The sequence below is a fragment of the Cupressus sempervirens genome, chromosome 9 (genome assembly GCF_028749045.1).
Source record: "Cupressus sempervirens isolate cs-2001-9-10 chromosome 9, ASM2874904v1, whole genome shotgun sequence".
NCBI lineage: Eukaryota > Viridiplantae > Streptophyta > Pinopsida > Cupressales > Cupressaceae > Cupressus > Cupressus sempervirens.
In genome coordinates this window covers 316653213-316676443 of record NC_143126.1, presented here as the reverse complement: position 1 = coordinate 316676443, position 23231 = coordinate 316653213, and the positions used below count along the sequence as shown (strand labels likewise).

Sequence of the window (23231 nt, the reverse complement as noted above, 5' to 3'; positions counted from 1 at the left end):
ACATTTTTGAATGTCGTCTGAACCGGGAGCTAACATGATAGAGCTGCATATGACCATACCCCTTTTCTAAAAATAGCAGGGGTCCACCTTTATAACTCCAAAATTGCTAAAAATAGCCTGACCAAGCCAAACTCATAATAAACAAACTCTGGCAACCCAGAAGTGTACTCTTCTCAGGTCCTTGGAAGATCTCCACACCAAGGTGACCCTCTAACCAATCCTACTAGCCTACGAGGGTCTCTGATAGGCTAATCACAAGCTAAAGTGATGTCTCTAGCTAGAAGGGGACATCACAGTCCACCCTCCCTGAAATTGCTTGTCCTCAAGCAATATCAACTCTGGATGCTGTAAAATCTCCTCGCTCTCCCAAGTAGCATCCTCTACCGGCAAATCCTTCCACTTCACCAAATATTCCCGGATGGTACGTCTCCTCAAGTTCCTTTCTCTGAAATCAATGATAGCCTCCGGAATCAAAACAAGTTTTCCCTCATCATCCAGGGGCGGTAATACTGTAGAAGGCACAATATGATGCCCCAACGCCTTCTTGAGACGTGACACATGAAAAACATTGTGCACCTTGCTCTCTGCCGGTAAGTCTAACTCATAAGCCACCTCTCCCACTTTCCTGATAATCCTAAATGGACCATAGTATCGTGGCTTAAGTTTCTCGGCACCATTCTTCTTGAGAGTGGATTGACGGTATGGCTGCAACATAAGATACACCATATCTCCAACCTCAAAAGTCCGCTCAGTCCTCTTTTGATCTGCGTATTGCTTCTGCTGATTTTGTGCCTTAGTTATATTATCCTTGAGAGTCTTAACAATGTCTTGACTCTCCTGTAACAAATCACCTGCACTGGGCACTCTACTGTCACTCAAAAGCAGATCCATAAAATTGGGTGCCTCATACCCATACAGGGCCATAAAGGGTGACATCTGAATAGACATGTGATAAGTGGTGTTGTAACAATACTCACAGAGATAAATCCACTTTACCCATGCCTTCTGTTGCCCTGCTATATAATTTCTGAGATATCCCTCCACCCATTTGTTCACTATCTCCGTCTGACCATCTGTCTGAGGGTGGTAGCTAGTACTCGGAGTGAGCTCTGTCGCACACAACCTGAATAACTCCTGCCAAAAGTGACTCATAAACCTGCTATCTCTGTCACTCACAATGCTCCGAGGTAAGCCATGTAATCTGAATATCTCTTTGAAGAACAACTCTGCCACTTGTGTAGCAGTGTATGTAGCAGTGATCGGAAAGAAGTGTGCAAACTTCGTAAGGCGATCCACAACCACATATATACAGTCCCTGCCTTGGGCTCTAGGTAGTCCTGTGATAAAGTCCATAGACAAACACTCCCACTTCCTATCAGGAATCGGAAGTGGCTGCAGTAAACCGGCTGGATAGGAGTGTTCCTGCTTATTCTGCTGGCAAGTGAGACACTCCCTAACATACTGAAGTACTTCTGTTTTGAGCCCCTTCCATGTGAAGCGCTCTCTAATCTGCCGGTAAGTCTTGTAGAAACCAGGATGTCCTGCCATAGGTGAATCATGAAAAGATTTCAGAACCATCCTTCTCACCGCTGATCCTGGGACCAAAAATATTCGCCCTTTGTAAATGATGAGCTCATTCACAAGGGTGTATCTGTTGTCCTGAATAGTCCCATCTATGAATCCAGTTGCCCAAGTATCCTTCGCATACTCTGCAAGGATCAAGTGTCTCCAATCCTCCGATATGTCTGTCAATAAGCTCAAATGGGGCCTACGTGATAAGGCATCAGCAACTACATTCTGCGTCCCCTTAAAATATGTAATATCAAAGTCATAGGACTGTAACTTGCTCACCCACTTTTGTTGCCTATCATTGAGATCTCGCTGCCCTAGAAAATGCTTTAGGCTATTATGGTCGGTTTTGATACAAAATTTGCTACCTACCAAATATTGCCTGAATTTAGCCAAAGCATGCATAATGGCTAACATCTCCTTATCATATATACTGAAGCTCCGCTCTGGCCCTCTCAATTTCCTGCTCTCATAAGCAATAGGGTGCTTCTCCTGCATAAGCACCGCTCCAATGCCCTCTCCGGAAGCATCACAGTGTAGCTCAAAAGGTTGGTTGAAATCTGGTAATGCTAACACTGGACAAGAAGTCATCAACTCCTTAAATTTCTCGAAACACTCCTGTGCCTCAGGAGTCCACAAAAAAGCTCCCTTTCTCATCAAATCTGTTAAGGGTGTTGCATGCCTGGAATATCCATCCACAAACCTCCTGTAGAAACCACATAGTCCCAGAAAGCCCCTCAACTGTGTAAGGTTCACCGGTGAAGGCCACTCCACAATGGCACGAATCTTTTCAGGATCCATGCGTACGCCCTCTGCACTGATGATGTGACCCAAGTACAACAACTCTGTCATGCCCAAATCACACTTCGACTCCTTTGCATACAAGGATTCTCTGCCCAATATATCCAACACCGTGTCAAGGTGAACTAAGTGCTCCTCCCAAGATCTACTATATACCAAGATATCATCGAAGAAGACAAGTACAAATCTCCTCAACTAAAGATGGAAAACCCTATTCATTGTTGCCTGAAAAGTAGCGGGTGCGTTAGTTAGCCCAAATGGCATAACTACAAACTCAAAATGGCCACAATGACATCTGAAGGCTGTCTTCTCAATATCCTGCTCTCTAACTCTAATCTGGTGATAACCTGATCTCAAATCTATCTTTGAGAAGAAGCAAGCTCCATGAAGCTCATCTATCAACTCATCGATCCTGGGAATGGGGTACCTGTTTTTAATTGTCTTCCAATTAAGCACCCTGTAATCAATGCACATCCTCAATGTCCCATCCTTCTTCTTTACTAACACCACTGAAGAAGCAAAAGGAGACTTACTTGGTCTAATGTGGCCCATAGCAAGTAACTCCTTTATGGTTTTCTCAATTTCATCCTTCAACCTCTTCGGATGCCTATAAGGTGTAATCATGATGGGCTTAGCCCCCTCCTCTAACTCAATGATGTGCTCAATACCCCTGTCTGGTGGTCTACCTGGTGGAATGTCACTAAACACCTTAGAGTGTTTAACTCTAAGCTCCTGAATATCAGGAGGATATTCAATCTTCTGCTGTCCCTCCTGTGATGGCATTAACATGCACTCTGCTGCCCATTCTACCTGATTATGTCGAATCAATCTAGCCATCCTCCGAAAATAGACCATCCTGAGATCACTATCCCTAATTGCCTTAAGGATATGTGTCTTCCCATTCACTTTAAACCTCATCTCCATCTCCTTGAGGTTAAGAGTGAACTCACCAATATCGTGCAACCAACTCATCCCAAGAACTATATCTGTATCTCCCATAGGCACAACATAGAAATCTGCCTTAAAGTCATAATTATTAACTTTCAATGGGAGTCTAGTGATCTTACGATCACAATTGAGAACATAGCCATCCGCTACCCTCACTCTAATTCCCCCAAACTCCTCTGTTTGTATGCCACGCTTCTCCACCATCCTAGCATCGATGAAATTATGAGTGGCACCTGTATCAACCAAAGTTATAACTCGCTGTCCAGCAAGTACTCCTCTCATCCGGAATGATCCTTCTTGCTTAATACTAGTGAGACGAGCTTCCCTAAGTTGCCCATCTCCTTCCCCATCCTTGGACTCCATTTCAAACAAGTTTTCAGCCTTGTCTTCCTCTTTTCCACCATCCATTTCCTCTATATCAGACTGCTGATCTGAATTATCTGATTCTGATTCCTCATAGTATGCCCACATAACTCTGTTAGCTTTTCCCTTTGGCCTAAGAGGACAATCATGGTTTGCATCATAGGGTCCCTTACAGTAGAAACATAATTTTTTCTTCCTCAAATCATTTAATGTTTCCCTGTCAAAAGGTGCTGGAGTTTTATCTTTAGAATCATTTTTAAAATCAGTCCTCTCTGGTTTTTTATAAAATGGTTTGTTATCCTTACTAGAAGATGCTCCTTTGGACTGAAATTTGTTTGTTGGGACTGCATGTTCCATACTTCTTGCCTTTTTCATCGCTTCCTGTAAAGAAATAGGATCAAATGCCTTTATCCACCCTCTCAGTGGTTCGGATAGGCCCTCAATGAAAAGAACTATCAATCTACGCTCTGAAATGTTTGGCACCATCACTGCCAACCGCTGAAATTCACCAATGAAATACTCCAAGTTGCCTGTCTGTTTCAACTGTGCTAAGTCTCGGAAGTAAATCTCTGGATCTTTCTTATCAAATCTTTCAACCAACTTATCCACGAAGTCCTGGTACTCTGTCACCTGGTTATGCTGAAGTGTTACCATACCATGGTACCACCAATCATGTGCTACTCCCTCCAAATGCAAGGTGGCATATTTGATAGCTTCAATCTCTGTCATTGGCCTCAGTGCCAAAAATGTGTCAAGCTTATGAATCCAAGCTTGAGCTGTCATCTTACCACTCCCATCAAATGTAGGCATAGTAAGCTTGCCTGTAGCCCTCTTCAGCTCACTATTTTGACCTCTAGGCCTCCTATCCTGTCTGAGTGACCTGTAATGCTCTCTCCTCTGATTAACAAAGCGTTCAAAGGTCATCCTCTCCCGAACCTGTGGAGCTAATAATTCCCATTCATCATTTGCAGCCATGAGTGCATCTGCAAATATGGGGTCTCCTACCGCCTCCTCTGTCGGAGCTTCTTCTGGCTCCTCCGGAACAAATGTAGGGCGTGTAGGCCTATCAGCTGTTCTAGAATGGGTCCGTTGTGGTCTCTGATTACCTGTAGCACTCCTGTTATCTCCCTGTACTCCCTGTTCCCCATTCTGTCTAACAGGTGGGTTCATCCTTTCTACCATAGTAGTGAGTGCCTGTAATGCCTGTGTCATCTGCTGCTGCCCTGTAACCATTGCACGAAAGAATTCTCTGGTATCCTGATCATCATTATTCCTCCTGTTTCTAGGTGGACTACCATCATACCTCTCTTCCATATTTCCTGTTTCCTCTAGCTGTTCTCTGTCAATCAAAGCTCTCCTGCGGGTATAGTACCTGTGTGGTCCAATTTCCAGTGGCTGCATATGACTCCCAAACCCTCAGGATGGCAGGAACTAGGCTCTGATACCACTGTAAGAACCCCAAATAGGCTCTATGCTGATCACTGTTTGTTTCCCTGAGTGTAATGATTGTTTTTTGTTGGTTCTTGAATGTTTCAAGCTGCTTCTGGTTTTTTTTTGAGTTTATAAAAGAGAATACAAATATTGAAACTAATTTACCCAAAATTATAACTCAAATCTAATTATAATGCTGATCGAACTCATTTATTCAGATGGCTCATACAATTTATACAATGTTTATTGTTGGAAGAATACATAAAAAAAACATCAGCATTAATAGTTGAAAAAAACCTGATTTTTGACTCCAAAATGCAAACACGCTGCTGATTGCTCCCTCTCTAGGCAGCGCCTATCAAAATCTGCAATATTAAATCTCTGATTTTGAATTTACTGTAGCGCGGTACTGTTCACGGCACTGTTCACGGGCACTGTTCACGGTACTGTTCACGGCACTGTTCACGTGTACTGTAGCGCACTGTTCACGACACTGTAGCGCACTGTTCACGGTACTGTAGCTGCTGTTATAAATCTGCAAACAGATCCATCCCATTTTCTCCTACTGAAACACAATATTGACTTCTGGATGAAGCCAACTCACAGGCAAAATTCGGGTGATATTTCACACCTTCAAATTGCATCAACTCTGAAGAAACTACGTCCTCCACAGTCTGAATTCTTCTCGAATTTGTAGAAACCCTGGTTTTAAATAATTCTCATAACATGCTCTTGAAGGAAGACAAGGTTTGTTTATAAAGACTCCTCAACTCCAGAATGAGGCTCTACGCTCAATGTGGGATAAAAGAATATAATAATAACATAAAAAATGTTATTACATTAAAACTTAGAAAACCCCTTTTAATTTTCCCATAAGCTTGGACCCACAATTAATTGAAATATGGCCCCCTTTTATGATATCATGACCCTCACTTAAGTTATAATATAAAAACATATTATAACTTAATAATATAAGCTCAAAACCAATAATGTTTATTCTAACTAAATAAACATTAATATCTCCATTATTACTCAACATTTTTGAATGTCGTCTGAACCGGGAGCTAACATGATAGAGCTGCATATGACCATACCCCTTTTCTAAAAATAGCAGGGGTCCACCTTTATAACTCCAAAATTGCTAAAAATAGCCTGACCAAGCCAAACTCATAATAAACAAACTCTGGCAACCCAGAAGTGTACTCTTCTCAGGTCCTTGGAAGATCTCCACACCAAGGTGACCCTCTAACCAATCCTACTAGCCTACGAGGGTCTCTGATAGGCTAATCACAAGCTAAAGTGATGTCTCTAGCTAGAAGGGGACATCACAAGAGAACAGCTCGGACTTTCCAAGTGGGTGACATGGTCTACTAGATGTTGCAGCCGTATTGGCAATCTTCGATCAAAAAGAGTGGGGCTGAGAAACTTAAGCCGCATTATTATGGCCCTTTTCGGATTGTGCGGCGAGTTGGTGAGGTGGAGTATGAGTTGCAGTTGCCTGATGATAGAAAAGTTCATAATGTGTTTCATGTTTCACGCCTCAAGGGGGCTTTGGGTCATCATGTGATACCCTCTTGACACAGTGCAAGGCAGGAGAATTCCCAAAGAAGATGTCCTAGCCCCCAGCAAATAACCACACAGCGGAAACACAACAACAAAAATAAATAATACAAGATTTGATACCAAATCACAACTCTTTATTCATAGATATAACTGATTACATGCAATATGCCCACCTGTAAGGCCTTTCGGGTTAGGGCCAAATAAAACAGCAAATACAATAACAATTATGCAAGATCCCTCAAGATCCAATCCAAACCCTAGCTAGTCCAGATCCACAACTAGATAAGAACACCAAGAAGAATCCACACTTGTACCCTCAGGTCCACCAAGCTATTCTCTTGTTCTCAAGCCGCAACCCTAGCTCTCCTCCAACTTTATCCAAGATCCAAGTGTAAACTACCTCACATTCAGTGCTCTGTCCACACTCACAACTCCATCACAATCCTGCTATAAACTGCCTCACATTTGGCGCTCTATCCATAGACTAAGGAAAATTCGCCCTTCAACTACTCCCAAAATCGCTCCTCTCCAATCACTCCCCTCTCAAATCTCTTGCTAAACTCTAAGCCTAAACAGCCTATTTATACTTGCTAAAACAGCTTACAAAACATTTTAGAACATTACAAAATAGAAAAGCTGACCAAACAACAATCTGGACACATCCCAAGACAAGATCCAATCAAAAATGTCGCGATTGAAATAAATCGTGCAAGTTGGCTCGCACCAAAAACGCAAAAAACAAGTCCAAAATGCTGACACTCAGCATCAACAGGAAAACTCGGCACATCAAGGATCACTCGGCACATGAAGAATAGCTCGGCACACACTGTGGAACTCACACACTCTACAGAGTCAGATGGGATAACACGCTAACCCGAGTGTTAACACGACATGGGATAACCTCAACTCGGCTTAAATTGCAAAATTACAGGCACTCAGCAATGACCAACAAGAATCAGTGGGATAACGCGACGGCCAGAATGCTCCTATATCAGACTCCCCAAGTAAATAGAAAAGTGTGTCCCACACTTTGATGCCCAAAGAAAGATCAACAACCAACTTCTTCTTCACCAAAGGCTTCCACTCCAACAAGGACAAGAAATCCAATCTGCACATCATCCATACCTACATCACTCTATCAAACACCAAAATCTCAACCATCCAATCAACGTACTCACTCCCAGGAACAAACTGAACATAATGCTTCATCAGCAAAGCCTCATCCACAACAGCAACTAGTGAATCAACACCAACAACAACAAACTCCACATTAGCGGCAATATGTAGATCTCCATCAATGCATGCCAAACTCACAACACCAACAATCTCATTGCTCACAACAAGATGCTCTGCAACAAACAACTCACCACCAATAGCAACCAGATCATTGACGACCAAGTGCTCTACAATCTCCATGTCAGACTCAACAACTGATCATGAAAACCAACCTCCATCCTAGCATCAACAAGATTAGGAATATCCTCATCAACAGCCTCGAGTTGCTCTGCAAGTTTTGTATCAGACTCCACAAACTGATCAACAAAACCAACCTCAACCTTGCTATGCCATCTTCTCTCTCGAACAAGTCTCTTAACCAGTGAGACAACTCTCTTCTGGATTAGTATACTCCAACTCCACAAACATCTACGGAATGCCTTCCTCACCTCGTCCTTAACTCAATCAGCCAAGCTAGCTTCAAACCAAGTAGACATCTCAGAAAACCTCCACTCCACCACATCACAGAGATTCGCAATCATCTCAGGATCCAATCCTCTTGGAGCCATCTCCCAAGATGTTCGTAAACCCTCTACAACAAATCCTTCCCACGCTCCTTGTGATAAAACCGAATTGTTTGCAAGTCAGATCGCAACCTGCTACCCCACATGAACAATCAGGAACCACATCACAAGTCCAAGACCACAGATCTGCAATACACAAACTCTCTATGAGCATGCCTCAACAAGATCAGTCTTCCATCTTTGCATCCATCGATCCATCTGCAAGTCCTCTGCAATTACAAGTCAGAACCATGATCTGCCACCTCACAACCAAGAGATCTAGGACTCCAGAAAGAACAATCCACCACCAGATCAAGATCTTCTCAAATCTACTTCTCTCAACCCAAATCCTGGTGCAAACTGCCACAACTTTGGCAATCTATCTACACACTCAAGAACAACCTTCGCTCTGATACCACCTAACGCAATGCAAGGTAGGAGAATCCCCAAAGGAGATGTCCTAGCCCCCAACAAATAACCACATAGTGGAAACACAACAGCAAAAAGCAATATTACAAGCTCTGATACCAAATCACAACTCTTTATTCATAGATATAATGATTACATGCAATATGCCCAGCTGTAAGGCCTTCCGGGTTAGGGCCAAATACAACAGCAAATACAATAACAGTTCTGCAAGATCCCTCAAGATACAATCCAAACCCTAGCTAATCCAGATCCACAACTGGATAAGAACACCAAAAAGAATCCACACTTGTAACCTTAGGTCCACCAAGCTATTCTCTAGTTCTCAAGCCGCAGCCTAACTCTTCTCCAACTTTATCCAAGATCCAAATGTAAACTACCTCACATTCGGCGCTCTGTCCACACTCACAACTCCATCACAATCCTGCTGTAAACTGCCTCACATTTGGCGCTCTGTGAATAGACTCAGGAAAACTCACCCTTTAACTACTTCCAAAATCGCTCCAATCCAATCACTCCCCCCCCCCAAATCTCTTGCCAAACTCTAAGCATAAACACCCTATTTATACTTGCCAAAACAGCTTCCAGAACATTACAAAACAGAAAGGTCGACCCAACAACGATCTAGACACATCCCAAGACAAGATCCAATCAAAATGTCGCAATCGTAATAAATCATGCAAGTTGACTCGCACCAAAAACGCAAAAAACACGTCCAAAATGCTAACACAGCATCAATAGGAAAACATGGCACATGAAGGATCACACGGCACATGAAGAATAGCTCGACACACACTACAAAGTCAGATGGGATAACATGCTAACCCGAGTGTTAACACGACATGGGATAACCTCAACTCGACATAAACTGCAAAATTACAGGCAATCGGCAATTGCAGCAACTTAGCAATGACCAATAGAATCAGCGAGATAATGGGACGGCCAGGATGCTCCTGCATCAGTTCTCCTATATTGCCTCCGTTGGACGATGAAGGAAGATTGGAGTTGATTCCGGAAGCGATTCTTGATACTAGAGAAAGGCAGTTGCAATGGAGGACTATTCATGAATTTTTGGTTAAGTAGCAAGATCTTCCAGATGAGAATGCCACTTGGGAGCCTGAGGATATTCTACAGCATCCCGGATTGTGATTGCTTGAGGGCAAGCAATCTTGGAGAGGGAGCACTGTAATGTCCCCAATTTAGCAGGTTCCTGGAGTTTGGATTTTGTTAATTCATCAGCACGACCCCCGTGAGTTGACATTTGGTTTTAGGGGTCTTTGATATGGATTTGCTATTTTGGACTTACTATTTTTAGTAAGTCACTTTTGGCCAATTTCTATTTTGGTCATGTCGGTTCTGACAATGTTGGTCACTTATCATTTTGCTTTTGGACTCGGGATGAATTGATTTGGTGGAATCATATTTACTGCAAATTGCAATTACAGTGGTACTTAATGATTATTTAATGCATTGGTAATTAATTATGGTGCTTTATAGTATAAACTATAAAGTAATTGGACTTTATATTATAAAGCAAGGTTTAAGTGAGAAGTGTCAAGGTGAAGGACAAGTTGCACAAAGTCTTATAAATATGACTTCATTTCAAAGAAAAAAGCATCTTGATATATATATTTTCCTTGCTCAATTTCATATGGCTAAGGGTTTGAAGGTATTCTGAGTTTCTCATAAACAAATGTGCTGAGGTAAACAGTTGTTGTAATCTCCTACTATAATTTCTGTGATTAAGGAGACTGTCATTCTGAAGACAAATTGATTGCTACTGACTGATATTGTTCAGCAATTGAAGGGAAATCAATTGGCATTAATACTAGATGCGGTTGCATTTCTGGAAGCACGTGAGGCATTAGATTATAGCTGGGACATCAAATAACATCACAAGAGGTCTAGGCGTTTGCATACGGCTAGCAAGGCACTGCATCCACACCCTACAATCAACGTGAACAACCTGTGCAAACAGATTGGCATCAGTCATCAATCATTTTGGCCGCCAATATTAATTAGAGGCGAAATTGGTTGTTTCGCATTGGACGTTTTGAACCTGGGAATTGTGTTTGAGGCTAGAGTTAGTTGATGTGTATGTGGATGTTGTAATTAAGGCATTCTGGACACCTCTCACAAATTGGCAATACCTACGATTGTTTACAGCAATCAGGTTTCTTTGTCTATTTAAATCTTGCAAATTTGGTTCATGAAATTGATTAAAACCTTGCCTTTATTTAATCAATAAATTCAAAGTAATTCTGGAGTTGTTCTTTAATTGTAGTGTTTCCTTGTATTCTTTATATAATCTGGAAAAAAAAAAAACAAAAAAAGAAGAAATTTGTCCTTTGGCCGACTAAGATTTGCAGGAGTGAACATAGGTTTTTTACGAATTTCTCCATCTGATGAAAACTTCTAAATTGGCTTGATGGTGATTCCATCCCAACAAGTTTGTACCTATTGTTAGAATGATTAGAATAACCGAGAGGGGGGGAGGGGGGTTGAATCGATTATCCTCAGGACCAGATGTACCAATTCAACTTCAAACAACTTAATCAAACTCATAAATCCACTCGGTCAATATAGCAATTCATCAGTAATCCAACTTATTCATCTCATCACTTAGCTCTCTGTTTAGTGTATGCCAAATAACATAAACATATAATAGTAAATAGCATGAAACATGAAAATAACATTTACACAAGTATGACACCAAGATTTAACATAGAAACCCAATTTGGGAAAAACCACCAAGTAACATGCTACTACTTTTTCACCCTTCTAAAGTGAGCTTGGTTAAGAGCCAACCCTAGTAAAGGTTACAAAACACACTGTTAGGTGTAACCCTGTTAAAGGATTTAATCGCCTGTTAGGAGTGCCTTTGTTAGAGGTCTTTAAAACATTCCATTAGAATGTCACCTTGATTAAAGGATTCACAATATGATTGTTAGGTTAACCTTGATTATATTTTTACTGCCACAATGGTTAGAAAGTAGCAACTACATTGATCTAATAAAATACAACTCACTTAGCAAGTTCAGATCTCCATTCGGCTCATTCCTGGTTTATTGACTGGACTTCATCGCATTCTCCATCTTTGATTTTCTTGGCAACGCTTTAAGCAATCTCACTATCACCAACTTCTCACTTTTCTTTTGCAACTATGTTCTTCACAAATTCATGATTCTAACAACCACTATTAAACATCACTTATACCTCCTTAAATATACGGGTTTAATCTTTTGTCACTTAAACATAACCGCAAATCTTAGGGTTTGATTTGATTCATTGAATCTATTCATCGTTTTGTCCTTTCCTTGAAACTTATAGAAACTACTCATTAAATCCTCACCTTAGATCGCTTAACAAACTCAATTCATGCATTAAATATGTCAGCTCATCAATCCTTATCTTTAACGCATTTTCACTAATTCGTAAATTCAACTGTGTCGACCTCAAAACTTAATTCTTTCACATTTTGTTAATTTGTTGACACTCGTTCATCACTATATTCTTCAACTCGATCATTATTGGGTAGCTCGGTCACTACTAATTTGTCTCACTCGGCTTACACTGGCTTGCTTTGCCAACTCTGCGCTCGGTCAATACTTCAGTTCCCTTCATCTTGCTCAGTCTCTACCAACACTTGCCTAATACTGTTTGCTCGAGTCATACTTAAGTTCCTTAATCTTCTACTTCAACTTCTTCATTGACCTAGTAACATGTCATTGAGTCAAGCTTAGTGTTTTACTCAACTTCTTGACTTATATCAATCAACTCATCATTCTTCTTAACTTGATACAATGATCAAACAACACATTATCTTATCAAATACTAACCGATCAAGTGCCCATTTTAATTACATCATACTTATTACTCCTCTTTACTCAACCACTTCACTAGTTCATCTTGATCTTTCTTTTCTAACCCTCTTCATCAATCAACTAATATGGCACTCTACAATATTAGCAAATGTCTTACTAGTAAGGTTTTACATCAATGACAATATAACAATTGTTCCAATTGTAGTTTCCAACACCTGTGTCCATTTGCACTACAACTCATGAATAAGTCTTAAAAATTTGAGATTGCTTTGAATTATTTACGAAATTACACTCAAATATATATATGAATTGTCCCAATTGGGATGGCAAAATTTATGAATCCACTAATAAGCCCCCACTGGGGAACTGATACGATGGTGTTTACCTACACAAAAGAGTTGTTTCCCATCAACAGCATGCCCAAAAAACTTGGAGACTCAATTTATAAAGTGTAACATCCCCACTTCTAGTAATATTGTTTCATGAGCATTAAACCAGTTTTCAACTTTTCTGTAAGCTTCTAGGGGGACTGCAGAGAACAGAAAACTTCCTGGAGGATGCAGGTTCAATATTTCAGGGTCTCTATTTGTGGTGTTGAGCTCAGTTGGCATTATGGATCACAGTGATGCCTTCAGAAATGTTTTCAAACTCAAAGTGTGTTCTCTAATCTTCTTGGAAAGCATGTCTATTTTTAGTAAGTCTCTGAGTTGGCACTCATAAACATCAAATTGCTTCAGTTACATCACTGTAAAATCAGATCTAATTTTGCATGCCATGCAGTACTTTCTACACCTCAGGTGGAGTATTTAAAATATACACTTAAGTTTCCAATGTTAGATGTTAAATTGTTTACTTCAGTATAATATTTGATATCAGCTGTTTTATGTCCCCTCAAAAGGGATGCTCAGGGAAAAGTGAAGGAGATTTGCACATAAAATCATTTTTGATATTACATAAAAGACATTTAAGAGAAAGATGAACTATTTTTTAATTTCAAATTGCTCTTTTCCCTCCAGAAAGCTATAAAGGAGCTTCAGGGTTTCATTTCTTCATATGCTGAAGAATTCTCATATTGTTATGCTACTACCTGTGTGTTCTTTCCTAATCCTTTGAGGACAAAAACCCTCATTGGATCTCTAGTTTCAGATTTAAGAGATATTCCCTAGCTAGATTTCTACTCATGAATCACCACTATTCTTCAATAGAGTTCCATTGGATTTCAAATAAAGATTTTCAAGTTGTTTTGATGTTGCAAATTTTTGAGTGAAGTTTCCAGTTATTTGCAGAGATTGTTTAAAGCTTGTGCAGGGTGACTGGCAAAGACAATTTACTAGTCATACCCTTCCTTTCAGACCTAGATGTATCATTTTTGCAAGTGTATGAGTTTGTAGATCGTACTACCTATTATCAGTGCCATTTCTATTTGATTTGCTAGCCATATAGGTCTTACTAGGCAGAGTTCCTTTTATGTATCTACCAGTTGTCCTTGCTAGCTGTACAAGCATCCAGTGATTGGGCATGGAATTTCTATGCTGGCACGCCTATTCCTTTGGACCTCTGTTCGTGATTTTGGTGGCACCTTGGACCTTGCTATCACTCTAATGGACAACTGTAGTTTGGAGGAATCTAAATATTTTCGTGCCTATCACCCCTATTTCCAGTGCAATTTTTCTGTGTTGAAAATTAAGCAATTTATAGCAGAATGTTATATCTTATTTCCAGCTTATTAACTCCATCTTCAGAGATGAACTGATAATGATTAACAGACTACATTGTTGGTGATTGATTGGAGGGATGTTTGGCATGTTCTTTGGGCTGATAGTGGCTGTCCCAGACCTGTAAACAGGGCCCATTCAAGGGATATCCGAGCTATCAATCCATACAGTAGTTAATAATGTCTTTTGAGACCTTTCATGGTTGCAACATCTCATAAATTCAAGGTACTTTGTTGATATTTCTAGTTGGGTGTTACAGTTTTGTAGTTGGAATTTGGGAAAGTGAATAATCACTGCTTTTTTTCTGCCAGCATTAGTATTAACACTGTTCACTTGTATAAGTACCTTTTGACAGCTATATGTTATTGTTGATATGTTTTGTGATGTGCCGAGTCTACTTGCCTAAATTAAAATCGGCACAGACTCAGAAGTCAAGTCCAAACGAGACATCCTTGTTGGACTCGGGAGTTATATTCATGGTCTCGGGTGACTCCATTATCGGGCCTCGCAAGTCCTTCTGATGGACTCTCACTGCAACCTCTAGATGTTCAATTTCATTTAAACTTCATTTTTTTCACTTATTGATTCATTTGTTATATGGTGTTGCTCAACATAGGATTTTAGGGTTTGGAGAAGTTGAGGAAACATCAAAGCAGAAAAAGAGATCCAAGTAAAGGATTTTTCTTCTCTTTGTTTTCATTTCCATCTACTATAGATCAATAAAATCTTAAGAAACAAGGGGAAATGCTCACAAAAAACACTCCATTTCCCTTTCAACTTATTTCCTTGCACGTTTATCTTGCTTTTGAATACAATTTTTATCAAATGGTTCAATGCCAATTTTTTGTTTATTTTCATAAAACCTTATTGATTGTTTTTTTTTTACATGTTATAACAAAAATGTCAACTTCAATAAGATTTGGAAGAAAAAAAGATGAGGCATGGAAGCATGGTATAAAGAAAATAAAAAGAGAAAACTTTCACAAAAAGTGGCAAATTGATGACATGTGGAGTGAACAAATTAAAATATCACCTTACCAAAATACCTGGACAAAATGTGGAAGGTTGCCCAAAAACAACTCTAGAGATTATTAGACACATTAAGATCCTTCTTGCTAAATATGAATTGCAAAAAGAAGAAAGGGAAGAAACAAAACAAGCCATGATAGCTGCAATGAATCTGAATGCATCCACTTCGGCTTCCCTTGGTTTCACTTGCAAAAATGCAAGCTTCTATCAACTAAATCCATCTATTATTGACAATGAGGTTGAGGTCACTGAGACATGAAATCTTCTTTTATCCAACCCAAATAAATGTATTCCATGCAATGTTTCAGGAGCACAACCTTCACTTGAAGGTACAGGATGGAAAATAGAAAAACATGAGCAAGCAATGACAGCAGCAGGAAATTTTTTGGTACTACAACAATTTCCTTTCAATGAGGCGAACAACCCATATTAGGAAGGTTTGGTTACCGTATTTACAGTTGCATGCAAGGAGTTTAAGGGCCCAACAACTAAAGACTTCAATGGGTCATTGCTAGAGAAAGATATGAAAAATAAACAGGCTGTGGTCAATCATTAGAAAACAAATTGGAGGAGAAAATGATAACATCTTATCTGATGGATGGGCCAATGGACGCAATAGGACTCTCCTCAACTTCTTACTGACTTCTAATGGTGCAATGATATTCCTCAAGTCTATAGATGCCTCAAATGAAATTGAAAAATGTTGAGACTTTGTGCAGTTCGTTAGATGGGGTGTTCTGGGAAGTTGAAGTTGAGAATGTTGTCCAAATTATATCATGGACAAAACAGCTGCATATGTAATTGCAAGTAGAAAGCTTATGGAGAGGCATCCTACAATTACATGGAGTCCTTGTGTTGCACGCTGCTTGGACTTGCTGTTAGAGGACACTAGGAAGATTAGATGGGGGAAATTGGTGGTTGAAGATGCTAAAAGTGTCATCAAAATCATCTAAAACCATTCCTGAGTCCTCTCTTTGATGAGACCTGAGTCCTCTCTTAGATGAGAAAATACACAAATGGCAAGGAGATTCTGCGACCAAGAGTGACACAATTTTTTAGCCATTTCCTCACATTGCAAAGCAATCTTGGTGCCATTCCTTATCTTAAGCAGATGTTTGTGTTTGATACTTGGCTGGAGTTTGTATACTCCAAAAAATCTAAGCCGGAAAAGATTGTGTTGTTTTTTATGATAGGTTCAACAAAAGTGGAGACGAGTTGAGCAAGGTAAATAACAAGCACATACACAAACTTTATACAAGATAATCTACTTGCTGTTTATTCTTTGAGGGGTTAATTTTGTAATGATTTAAAATCTGTTTTCATTTTTTTGGGTGACAGATCCTTTGGCAAAGGTTCTTCATATGTTAATGGGTTTCAATTATGATGCCATGGAACAGGCCAAAGAGGCCAGTTCACATTACTATGGTGAAAATTCAAGAAAATATGAAATCCTTTGACGCATCAGTGATTGTAGGTGGACAAACCAACTCTGCCTATTGATACATGCATTGGTGTACTTTTTGAACCCGAGATTCTACTTCTTGCATTCATTTAGGGCTATTGGGGAGATTGTGGCAGGTGTTACTGCATGCATTGATAAGATGGCTACTTACTGTGACTTGAGAGATAAGGTTCTTCATGAGTTGGAGGTGAGATTTAACATTTGCTATATCGTATTTATGAATTTGGATATGTCCATTGTTGAGTTTGACAATCCTTATTTATAAATTTGAAAATGTTCATTGTTCCAGATTTACAAGGATGCGGAGGGGAGACTCTTCTCTTCATAACAGGCAATTGACAGGAGAGGAAAACAAGTAAAAACATTTTTCAATACTAGAAGAAAAAATTAGAAACTTGATAATGATTGTCACAAACTTATTACTCAATTCTAAATTTCTAATTTCAATAAATGTTTTTTTGTGTATTTATGGTGGGAGAATTACGGTGTTGGCACACCTAATCTTCAAAAGATAGTCATTTATATTTTGTCCTAGCCATGTAGTGCTTCTAGGTGTGAACGAAATTGGAGTTTATTTGAGAAGATTCACACAAAGAAGAGAAATAGGTTGACCCAGAAGAGATTCAATGATCTTGTCTTCGTTTGGTAAAATCTTTGCCTTTGCACTAGAAAGGTTGAGGGTGTTTCGAATGAGTTCATTGACTTATCAATCTATATAGTGATTGGACTACCAGTGAACAAGATGATAGTGATGATGTCCTCCTTACTAAAGAAGATCTTGCAGAATTAAAGAGAGAAGCAATGGAAGAAGCAGAAGTAGCAGCATTGGATGATTTAATGAAATGAAGGATGATGAAGACGAAGACTTTGATGTTGAAGAAGAAGAATTAACTCCTCATTTTTAATACCTCAACACCTACTAGTTCAAGGCCTGAAAATTGAGTTATATTAGGAAAGGAAAAAGGAAGATGTAGTATGTACTTTGTTGTTTTTCACATTTGGACGTATCATTATATATTATTTTGTGAACATTTATAAATTTAAGCTGCTGATATACATTTTAAAGTTTCAAATATTGGATATTTTTTCTTTTGTTGAGTCCTTTCCCACGTCTTTTCGAAGTTTGAGTCTTAGTCCAATTTTTTGGTCTGACAAGTCCAACGCAAGTCCGAATTTTCCAACTATGGTTCAAACTATGCCTAGATAAGGTCGGTAGTATTGCCTAGGCACCTTGATTCATTGTGGATCCTTCAGAGAATGAGCCATAGTGAATTTGAGTTCCCAAGAAATATCCTAGTTGTACCCTACCGTACCCAGACCGTACTTGTACCAAGATTCAGACTTTACCAGGTCTTATAAGAGTTGTTGACAAACTCCACAAAAACCACCTTCCACACAAGAGAGAAGTAAAAATGCTCTGAATTCAAAGAATTCATTAAAAGCATCAAGTAAATTTGGTAAGATAGAATGAGGAAGACATTGTTATAATTTATAAAGACAAGAATGAAAACCTGGAACAAACTAAGATAATGACCAGTGCCTTAATCTCAAGCGTGCAAATCTAATATGAGACAGAAAAAGTAAATGACATAAGCAAGCTTAAGTATGCAAGTCCAAATAAGACCTAATATAAAACTAGTTAGGTGATATACAATGTTCGCACCAATGGGTCCAAGATCCCTAAGGCTGCTTATTTTGAGACTTCAATTACGCAAATAGCTATTTAAACGTATTCAAAACCTTATTTAGCAATGATGAAATTCTACGATAAGATCTACCATATTTTCACATTTCATGTGACTATTTCCCTTGACTTAGGTGCTTAACAATAAAAAGAGTCCTTAGGATCAATAATTATAGAAAAGTCATACGATCCAAAAAGTTGGGAGGATGACATGGCCACAAATGTGGATATTTATGAGGAGCTCAATTTGTGTTCATGTTGGGGAGAAAAGTATCCAGTGTGAGTGATAACCATAAACAATTATGCTTTTCTGACAAATATGAACCTTGGTAAGAATCAAGTAAAAGATCAGATTCACAGTCAAGTACAGATCGCAATATTTCCCTAGCTCAGAATCCTTAGTAATCACTTTCTAGAAATCTCTTGAAACCTTCTTTCCAATATTCGCTTAATCAAAAACCTATGTGGGGGAGAACAACATTCAAGAAGGTAAACTATGTTTCTCACAAAAAAAAGAAAACATCTTCTTCCACTTCTCTCATATTGAAGATTCCATACCATTTGTTAAAATATTTCTTAAAAGTGAATAGAATGCTGAAATTGAGCACAAATCCAAAGCTAATGCCACACAAATGAAAGTAGAATTGATTATATAAAAGGATACTTCAAGACTGAAATCTCATGAAAGCATAATAAGAATGTAACGAATTCAGTAAAAATACTTATGATGATTTGACAGAGCCTCGCGCTCCTTATTTATACACATACTTATAAGGGTCACACCCAGTCATCCTAATTAGGCCAGCTGAAGAAACATTTAGATCTAATGAATGAAAAAATAAAGATATGAACACCATAAGTAGGCCACAATAACCTTACTACACTTGAGAGGGTAGATTATTAAAGACATAACAGTTACTCCCTTTCAGGCCTTGAACGGTTGAGAGGCTATATCAAGCTTTTGCATCTTACTGGCTCTCAACCTATAGTTTGGTTTCTTTTATCTTGATTATTTTTTATATGACGTCTACTTTTATTGAAAATGCATTTGGTACTCCCCATGATTAATATTCTACATGATGAATTGTATGTTCAAGTGATAACTGTATATTGAAAGCCCGATACATTAAAAACAAGCATAAAATATGCAAACTCATTTTAATCAATATTAAATGGCATTTCCATAGGCATCTGTTAATCAGGACAAGAGTCTTCATTTGTGTAACTCAAATCAAAACACAAAGGATTAGTACATACCTGTGCAAGAGACATGCAATCTCTGGCTCCGCGGAGTAGTTGTTGCATCTGCAGTTTGGAACAAATGTAATAAGCAGGTATCCAAACCCTTCTATAACTAGAACCATAAACATAATAAAATGTGGATGGGTGAATTTTATGAAGTTTCCCACCACTGTGCTCAATTAATGATAATTAAACTATGCAACATTTTATCACTTTACTACTAGTTTCCCATAGGAAAAAAATATGCCTATGAAAGTAAAACCAACAGTATTTTGATATTTTGACATTCAGATACATCAAAAACTGTCTTATAATTTGCAGTTGTATTTATTTGTTTCTTATTATAAAATTCTATATTAATTAAATCACAGAGATTTCAAAATATGAACACCGTAGTTTCCAAGCATTGGCCCGTCACAACAAGTGACAATCTTTTAGAACAAGAGACTCTTTTTGTAGAAGCATAAAAGCTGGCTAAGTCTCTCAACCATCAAAATGCATATCTCATAATTTATTAAAACTCTGGAGCTGGAAACAGTAAATCGTGGTCTCAGAAACAGTTCTAAATGTTTAGGTTTCATAGCAAGCAGAAATACCTAACAGGAACCCCAATTGAAACAAAACATAATTGTTAATGTGAAAGAAAACAAGAACATTCAAGAAAACCAAGAACGCAAAAACATTAATATTAGACTCACAGATGTTCATCAAAGATGTGTATCAGTAGACATGCGATAAGGAAAGACACATTGGAATAAAACAAATTACAAATAACTTTAATCCAATAAAACAGCATAGGTGAAAGCATAATGATTTCATCATCTCAATAGCACGTTGATTCAGTTCATACAAAAGTACAAGCCAAGACTGTTTTAGCACTGAAGGTTTCAATCTAAATATAGCAAAAATAAAGCAAAGACATGGATGAACATAAGAGAAACATCAAACCAAAATATTTCTCATGTCAAGCACATAAAATGGAGGCAACTTTTTGAATCTGAAAATTGTACACTGAATGGCCAGTGAGTTTGAAAATGCTTGTTAATGATTACTAAGGCTTTCTGTCAACATAAATAACCACCGGTGGACCATGGCATTCAACACACAAAGTTCTCTCATAAGGAGAAGTCAGAATATTTTATTGCCATTTTAAAGCATGTTTCCAGTGTGATTTTATGCATTGAACTATTAGCAGTCTGACATAATGTGATACTAATTTAACTTAATAATTCTAAATGCTTGCCAAGTAGGCATTTTATGTTGGCAAAAGAATGTGTCTCAGACTCTGAGTACATCATACGGGCCTAATCCATGGTAGTGCTGTCTATAAACAAAGTTGACACACAACTCCCCAACATTGATGTGTCTCCCATATTGAGATTCTTTTACATTCCAGAGATGACTCATAAAGAACAACTCTACTAATCTACAAGTGGATTCTTGGTTTGCGAATTGCTTGCATCTCAACTGCTACTAACAAAAGATATTAATTAAATTATTTATTTAAGTGGATTCATCTGCCTTGTGCTTAGTTCCCTTTAACTATGATTCATTTGCAATATTGTGGAGCTTAATTGTCTAAACCCACAGTGATATACATTTGAGTCGCATGTTGAAAACATGCCTCTCCAATAACCGTTGCTACTTTCCTTACTGCACAGATATTTTCAAGTAAAACTCGCAACCACAATGTGGAATGAGAGAAACTTCAAATCTTCATAATAATTTGAAAATACAATTTTTTAGCCGGTAGGAGTCTTAGAAAATAAGTACCCAGTAATGTGACATCTTTGATTACCAAAATTTCTGGGTGTACGCAAACTGGGAAATACTCTTGCCCCAATGAAAATTTACACTGCTGTTCATCCTAGAAATTGAGCAATTACCGGAGATAATGCTCATGTTAACACACCCAATACAGGCCACTCATAAGATAGTCAATGCATTTCCTGGGGGAATTTGACAAAATAGGCCCGAAAGTGTTCTAAGCTTGATAGTAGATTTCACAATGATGTGTTGCAAAGATGGTGATTGAAGAATGAGTATTACAATTTAGCTCGATAACATATTAAAAATAAATATATAGGCACTCAGTACCAGGAAGTTGGATGATGCAAAGCCAAAATAAAATCGTCACCTTTACCAAATATTCAACTTCAAATGTGCGTTATGGGTGGGAGTTCGAATTCTCTTTCTAATTGTACTAAAGTTGAGAGAGTATTAATCATATAAACCTATATATGAAATGGAATAATTTTGATTTTAATTGTGTCCTGAAGAACTAAGTCTTTGGGGTAGCAAAGGTAAAAGTTGGCTCGATTCTCAACTATCCAAATGGGCTGAAATTAAGATAAAGTTGCTTCTTTACAAATTTGGTTGCCGCTTTTATTTCTTTGGATAAAACAATTCCAAAAAAGTTTTTACATGGAGCCCAAAAATCAACCAAACATATTGTTGTCAATCAAACACGAAAAAAACACAGTTTTCCGGTCGACTCCAATATATAAATTAAAAAGCTAAGATCCGGTGAAGAAATTTATACATGGATCATGACCGGCGTGTCTGTTCCCAGCGCCCGCCTCGCAAGATTGGCCATTGCCCTATCGATTTCTTGGTTACCTGCTACGGGGGTGAGGTGGTCAACAGATCTAATCTACCAAGGTTTTGCTCAAAACCCTAGTTTTTATTTGCATTTATTCCCCCTCCCAGCCGCCAAACCCTCCGAGGAATCGTCTACCCTATCACAACGTCTCATTTTCGGTTTGTCATTACTATTCTTCTTATATATCTTTGTTCCCCAGATCTGCAAGCTGGGATGAGTCGGGAGGGTAGATTGAAGCTGCAAATTAATATATTGAAAGTTCAATACATGAGTGAGAACCGTTTACGTGTTAACAGAGGATGCTCCCATGTACGGCATTGCCACTTGGAGCCTTACAATTCGCAACTCCCATGGAATAAACAATCGTTGTCTGCGTATGGGAACAAGATCTTGATTGGAGTTAAATTTCGAGGAAAAACTAATACCTACGTGGATGGAATCTTCAGACACCCACAATTCTGGAAACTATGAATTGTTTAGTATGGTTGGCGTTCGTGTCGGGTGAATATGTGGTGGCATTTGCACTCTCAACGTTACTAAGTCAACTACCACACCAGTATTCAAAGCTGACGTAGATCACCTTACAATCTCAAGCAATTCATTAGACCCCATAAATTCACATGTTCAAAATTTAGGAAAACATATGATGGTTAAATTTATTAAAACTAGCAGCTGAAAAATGTAGAGTGAACATTAAATAATGTAAATATAATTTTTTTAATTAAAATACAAAAATAAAAAAGTTAAAGATTAAAATATAGATATAAAATTTATAATATTTAGGAAATTTGAAT

General features: G+C 38.5%; 1 protein-coding gene across 3 annotated transcripts in view; it reads right to left on the bottom strand.

The window, feature by feature from the left end:
• The window catches only part of LOC149538648 (Pyridoxal phosphate (PLP)-dependent transferases superfamily protein), a 130869-nt gene extending 107921 nt beyond the window's left edge, over positions 1-22948 (bottom strand). For 2 of the 3 annotated variants that reach the window (XM_089799959.1, XM_089799961.1), the window contains exons 1-2: positions 22378-22702; positions 19851-19898 (exon numbers count right to left, since the gene is read on the bottom strand). In XM_089799959.1, the coding sequence (XP_089656085.1) occupies positions 19851-19898; positions 22378-22431 (102 nt within the window). In that variant the 5' untranslated portion in view covers positions 22432-22702. Of the gene's footprint in view, positions 1-19850; positions 19899-22377; positions 22703-22723 lie in introns of those variants that run through there. The other variant, XM_089799960.1, reaches the window with a different exon arrangement.
• Positions 22949-23231: the final 283 nt, after the last annotated feature.